Source organism: Mya arenaria, chromosome 3 (genome assembly GCF_026914265.1).
Source record: "Mya arenaria isolate MELC-2E11 chromosome 3, ASM2691426v1".
Classification (NCBI taxonomy): Eukaryota; Metazoa; Mollusca; class Bivalvia; order Myida; family Myidae; genus Mya; species Mya arenaria.
The window spans coordinates 24,665,866-24,672,512 of record NC_069124.1 but is presented as its reverse complement, the minus strand read 5'-3'; the positions used below and the strand labels follow the sequence as shown (position 1 = coordinate 24,672,512).

The 6,647-nt window shown below is 37.2% G+C and overlaps 1 protein-coding gene across 3 annotated transcripts; it reads right to left on the bottom strand.

Annotated features, from left to right (window-relative positions):
- Positions 1–296: 296 nt before the first annotated feature.
- On the bottom strand, positions 297–6,596 carry LOC128227764 (uncharacterized). Of its 3 annotated transcripts, XM_052938587.1 has the most exons (6): positions 6,383–6,596; positions 5,756–5,837; positions 5,396–5,533; positions 4,796–4,969; positions 3,149–4,314; positions 297–2,623 (listed from the first exon to the last, which is right to left on the bottom strand). In XM_052938587.1, exon 6 carries the CDS (start codon positions 2,608–2,610, stop codon positions 592–594), a length of 2,019 nt encoding a protein of 672 aa, XP_052794547.1. In that variant the 5' UTR covers positions 2,611–2,623; positions 3,149–4,314; positions 4,796–4,969; positions 5,396–5,533; positions 5,756–5,837; positions 6,383–6,596; the 3' UTR covers positions 297–591. The 3 variants fall into 3 exon arrangements, with proteins under 3 accessions (XP_052794547.1, XP_052794548.1, XP_052794549.1); XM_052938588.1 differs by lacking the exon at positions 5,756–5,837; XM_052938589.1 differs by lacking the exons at positions 3,149–4,314; positions 4,796–4,969; positions 5,396–5,533; positions 5,756–5,837 and having other exon boundaries at positions 6,383–6,430.
- Positions 6,597–6,647: the final 51 nt, after the last annotated feature.

Genomic DNA, 6,647 nt, shown 5'->3' with positions numbered 1-6,647 from the left:
TCAAGTAATGCGCTGCACCTCTCATTATAAACGGAATACCTTAACTGCTCGCTGTAGTTTATTTGTAAGCTTTGATTTAAAATGAGCAGTTGTTAACATTAATGCACAGACTTCTGATCCATTAAAACCTATTAAGCATATGACGATTGTAATCTGTAATTGACTTGAAATTGAAAATGTCTGTAGACATAACGAATGCACTAAACACACATCAATATACAATGTTTGGAAAGGAGAACACACGCTTTTCATATTTTTTTTTATTGATTTTATAAAACCGTGGAGTATTTGTTTTTATACAGAACGCTTATGACTGTAGTTTTACTTTTCAAAAACCCCCATTACTTATATCGTCGTCATTTATAACATAACATCAGGGGCAAATTTATATTGGGCCTTTAAATATAGCATTAGAGAAATACCGGAAAGAATCGGAAATGGATTGAACTTGCGTTTGCATTGTTTTTTAAAGAATTAATTGTACATGCGCATGTAAATAACCATTTTCAAAATGCTTCTACTTCAGTGATTCTATTCATCTAACTGAAAAGGCACACATAATTAAACGCAGTTTTGTTCATAGTCAAACAATTAAGAAGAGAGAATGTATTCCCTGGGATGTATTTCCCCTTCGCTTGTTGAATCTTCGAACAATATCCGGTTGACATCTTCCTCTGAAATGTCATCGTCTGGCCATGTGATAGATTGTTTCGAATTCAGAAAAGACATCCTGTTGTGCGCATGTTCGGTGAACTCCAACAAGTTCATGGCTGTTGCGAGGTTGTAAGCCTCTGTGGCGTGCTCAAATGCTCGTGTTAAGTGGCTTCGATGAAAGACATAATCACATTTTGCTAATCTCAACTGCATTTCGAGTATTTTGGTAATCGGAATATCCGAGTCTTCCAAATGTCGCATGTATTTTTCGGCGGAAATGATGTCATCGTCGGGAGGCTTGATAAGCCCCATAGTGAGTCCGTTATCTCCACATCTCAGCAGCAGAATCACCAGACGACACAGAGCGAACCCGAATCCGAATGGTCCGTCATTTCCGCCATCCCGTTTAAAGTTAGTCATTGACCGCAAGAAGCTTGTTTTAGCTGTGTTGAATATTCCATTGTAGACATTGAAAGCGCCTGGCTTACTGAGATTCAGATACGAGAGTTGAGCGGTCATGTTCCTTGCGTGGTTGATAAAGAGCCACCCAGCCGCTCTTCCGGTGCAGCCAAGCGGGTCTGTCTCCATAATCATCATGGCTTCCTCAAGCGTCGTCTTTAACTTTTCCATTTTCTTCTGTGTAAGGTACATTCTCGTCTTTGCTGTGATGAGTTCTAGTGTCAAATAACGAGGATTGGAAGACTTTGGTACGAGCGCCATTGTGTCATTTATACGCCATTTAGCAGAATCGAAGTCGGTTTTAAACAAATCTCTGCTGGCTTGCAGGTAGCCCAAAATACACATCAGATCATAATGTTTTGGAAACCGAACCCTTAACTGAGTGGTTGTATCTTCGAACTTCGTATACTCGCCTTGATTGATGAGCGTGCTCAGATAATTGAAAGCTACTTGGAGTCTTTGTTTCGGCTTTTCGGTTTTGATAGAGATCACCTGCTTACAAATGTGTTCACATTTTGCCTTTTCAGGCTTGTAAAGTTTTCTCTGTTCGTGTGATTGTTTCATAATAATCAATGGAGTCATGTGAATTATCGCCGAATCGACAACGGTTGCTCCATCGGAAATGTCAGTTTCGATTCTTTGCAAATCCTTTAACTGTTCTATTCCCGTTTGCTCACAACCAAAATGTGCTTTCACTCTTGTGCGATGAACTTCATATCTCCTTTCTCTACTTTCTCTGCCGCTGTTTTCCGTACGATTTTCCAAGTCGTCAGTCGTGCTAACCTTTTGCTGTTCACTACGGGTTTCAATGGTTTGTACGATGTATGAGTACTTTTTTGTCAAGGCTCTCTTCAGACTTGTCACTACATCATCCTCTTTTACCAGTAGCAGACGAAATAGCTGCTCGCACCTTTGTCGTCTTGTCAGGCACGAACAGACGGCGTCAATGTCGTCTGCACTGAGAATATGTTCTTGGAACAAGTGGTCTATCAAGTCGTTTGGTTCAATATAATCAAGCAGTAAACAACAATGTATCTCGATAATAGTGAATAAACCTCTCTTTGAAACTATGGCACTGTTCTCTATTTCAGTAAAAAAAATTAAACAACTCTCGCATTTTACGGTCCCCTCATTATTCCGATGTCGTCTGCTATATTTGGAAATTCCTAACTTATCTTTTGTCATTGAACTTCGAAAATCGGCTTCTAGAGTTAACATTTCGTTTTCAATACTTAGCTTGGTTGCTAAGAACTCATAATTTCCCGTGCTGAGAGCCTTTTGGAAAGACCCGTACGCTACCGGACCGCGTGACGGAAGCACCGCAAGTAGCGCGTGGCAACGTTCTTTCCTTGTGCCCGCAGACGACACGAGTTCCACGTCATTTTCAGTGAGTATTCCTTCCTCAAAAAGCGTGTCAAGGACACGTCCACAAGGTTCAAGGTCATTGACGATCTTAACGCGGTTTTCGCGCAGACGATGTACTTGCTCTTCGTCCATTACAATTGTTTATCTGACAAGTTAGAAATAGACTCAATTTTTCTACTTATTTAGAAATATTTGGTAGGCTTGTTTTAAAAAAATATATATTTTGTACATAAAATTCAATAGTTATGGTTAAGCTATTCTATCACTGGCAAAACAGAGTTATATATATATATCATACATCATACATCATCTGGGGCCGGTTGCCGAAAACCTCAGTTAAATTTAACGGCTCGTTTAATTTTAACCAGAAGTGGCATGAGGTTGCACAAAATAAAGTTAGAATTTAACGGCAGGTTTAACGGTTGAACCAACCGTTAAATGTAACGGAGGAACAGACCTACGTTAAAACATTTACGGAAGGTTTTCCAAGATTGCGGCTGTATTTGTAAATGTTAGGAAAGTGAAAGAATATCAGCACACTGCACATGTAGAAGATTTGGTAGACGATGAGATGTATGCCAGATACAAATTTACCAATGGCGGAATATATTATCTAAAGGATTTGCTGAAGGAATCGCTGGAAAGAACGACAAAAAAACAGGGCACTAACCGTGAGACAGATGATTCTGATTCTACGTTGCGTTTCTTTGCTACAGAAGCATTTTTCAACGTCTTTGGTGATAGCATGGGCTACCACAAGTGCACTGTGTCACGTGTTGTAGCGCAAGTGACAGAAGCCATTTGTGGAAATGTACATCGGTTTGTGATGAGGCCGATGCCAATGCTCGAGCATAAAATATAATATAATTTTTTAAGAAAGCTGGATTCCCGAATGTTGTTGGAGGTGTAGACGGAACACATATCCGAATCCAGGCGCCATCCGAAGACGAACCAGCCTTCTTGAATAGGAAAGGCTTCCATAGCATCAACATGCATGCTGTATGTGACATCAAAGGTATGAAACATTGAGTTTTCCACTTTTATTTTCAGTATTTCCATCTTTTCTTTCGAACGCTTAACACAATAATTATTTTGTCAATTAAATATTTGGTATGCTGAATCTATGCATACAATTTGTTAGAGTTTGGAGGGTGCAGGACGAAGTGAACCATTACCCAAGTGAACAACTGCCTAAGTGAACCATTTGCAAGTCTGATTATTATTGCACAGTTTAATTGTTTTATCTTTTTACAGGAAATTTACAAGTGTAAATGCAAGCTCACCTGGGTCATGCCACGACGCGCACGTGTTTAGAACGTCGGAATTGGCAGCCAAGCTGACCATTGAACATGTGGCGCTTTCAGATGGTGTCCTTTTAGGAGACAGTGGGCATGAACATGAATTTGCCTCAGACAAGAGAAGGTATGCAAGGTAGCTGTGGCATGTGTTATCCTCCATAGCATTGCAGTAGACATGAACATGCCTATGAACGACGATGAGTTCATGCAACCACATAATTGGAATGATGGAGTACACCAAGATGGCGGTACTGGCGTGGCCATTAGGGACTTTATTGTTGAAAACTTCTTCTCTGTGTAGTATTGATATGAATTAAAATATACCACTGCTATCATAAATGCTCGTTCATCATCACCGCTGTTAGTTCATCATCATCATTGTTAGTTCATCATCACCACTGTTAGTTCATCATCATCACTGCTCGTTCATCATCACCACTGTTAGTTCATCATCACCACTGCTCGTTCATCATAACCACTGTTAGTTCATTATCATCGCTGTTTGTTTATCATCATCATCATACACATTGATTACCTTCTGTAAAACAAAACAAAACATAAAATAAAAAACCAACGTTGCCTTTTTGATAATATAATCTTTATTCTTTGGCATATATGATTCATCTAACATATAATTGTTGTGGTTGAAACCCCTACTACGCATTGAACTACATGTGTATGTACACTTAAACCTTTTTAATATCCTCCGTACTCTTAGTCTTTTTCAAACCTCTTGCTCTGCTAATTCCACCTGACGTTTGAAATAAAGGATTTGCCAATAAATGAGTTCCTCTGTTTTGCTCTTCCTTCTCTTGACACCATTAATAACAATGATTATTATGAAAATAATGATCATAATAAAAAGAATGAAAGAGAACTGAAATTATTGCTAATTGTGACAAAAATAATCAAATCACGTCTGGATTCAAACTATAAATGTAGAAGTTTACTCACTTGATATATATTTCATAAGTTGTTAACTTACAATGCAGTTGTTTGAAAACATTGCAAACACTTACACACGTTTTGCTTCTGTGCATGGTAAGACTCCGCCTTGTGGCTGCTCTCTGATGGTCCTGCAGTGGTCTGTGCTGACATTAGGACCTTGGATGGCGGGGGAAACTTTGAGGACCTAATAGTATCACTTTCCTCATTATCTTCATCAGTTAGCTTGAGTATGAACGAAAGACCATCTGCGAAACACAATAAATGGTGTAACTATTAAGCCAAGGGAAACAACTGTGTTAACTTGATCTATAGTCAGAGTCGTTTTTATTCGGACGTTATAACTTAGACAAAGTATTTTAAGGTGAAGGATGTGAACATGAGGCACCTTATATGTACATTGAAAATACGATTTTGTGACAAAATCACCGTTTGGAAATAGACTAAGGTAAGACATCAATATCATTTTATGCCTTCTGAATGTGTATCTTAGCGTGTTACTCGCTTACTTCAATTATAAACAGTAATTTCCTCTTGAGAATTTTGTTACTATAAATAGAAACACAACCTGTGAACGAGGCTATTATTTGTTTATTTTAAGTAAGAAATTCCCTTTCATGTATCAGACGACCTTAGTATTATATATCAAATTATCATGTTTATCACGAAATTACCTGGCTCATCAGAGTCCATCCCACCTACAACTCCATTAAAACTGGCATCAGCATGTATAGCCACAATTCTATTCGCTTGGACTGTGGCCTTCTTCAGTGTATCTGAACCCCGCCCACTCTCTCCGCTGGAGCCTTTCACTTTTATGACACAAATTAAAGTATCAATAAGGAGGTTGAATAAACATGTAAATTTTAAGCTTCACCCTGAATTAAAAATAACAGTATCTTTTCATTAAAACATGTATATTAAGTCGTTTTATGAAAAAAAATGAATTAAATTGAGAACATCTGTCATGCTGAATATATTTCTAAATATTAACAAAACAACAACAACATTTTTAACTATAATATCAGACTAACTTGTTATCTCAGCTTTGGCATTTTTCCTCATGTTCTGCCATTTTACACTGATTTCATCACACACCAGTCCGAACAGCACATCCTAGGGTAGAACATTTAACTCCTATTTCTTTCCATTTCCTTTTCTTTTTCTCATTAGAAATTTTATCTGTAAATTTATTTGTCAACATTTCCCTTCTTTCAAAGTCTCCCAAACATTCCTCTATTATTAGAGTTTCACTAGCTGTGAAATTAGTTTTTGTTTTTTGTTTTTCAGAATTATTAGCGGATGAGCGATCGGCCATTTTGGATGCTGAATGATGGTGACAGATGAATTATGGAACCGGAAGATGAATTTAATTGACTGCTAAGCATTTAACGCTAGCGTTACTTAACGGCAGTGTTAAATAGCTATGAGCAACATAAATTTAACTGACCGTTATGGATTTAACGGATGATTAAGGTAACGTACTGTTCAATTTAATTGAGGTTTTAAGCAACCGGCCCCTGAACTACATGTAATTTTATCAAAAATTAGTTGCAAATAATTCACAATACCTTGTATGAATGAATACATATATACAAACCGTAACTTAAAATTACAGCTTGTTTGAAAAGTAGAAAGATGGAAAATAATGATTTACTTACCATAAAGTTACATCTCATACAATAACAATATTAAAACGTATAACCAAGTGAGTTTCATTTCTGTTTTTCTCGTGATTTAACTGGGTTTTCCAGTTTGAATGTATAATGTATACTGAAATGTTATATTTAGAAACATGTAAAAAGCTTATTCATTTATAAAGTATTTCCGATTATGTTTTCAAACAATAGTTTAATAATATAAACTGAAGATGACTACTGTATGTCTTTTTATTATGATTTTTTTACACATACCGCTTGACTTAAG

Coding starts and splice junctions, on each gene's coding strand:
- LOC128227764 (XM_052938587.1), bottom strand. CDS start 2,610: ATGGACGAAGAGCAAGTACATCGTCTGCGCGAAAACCGCGTTAAGATC.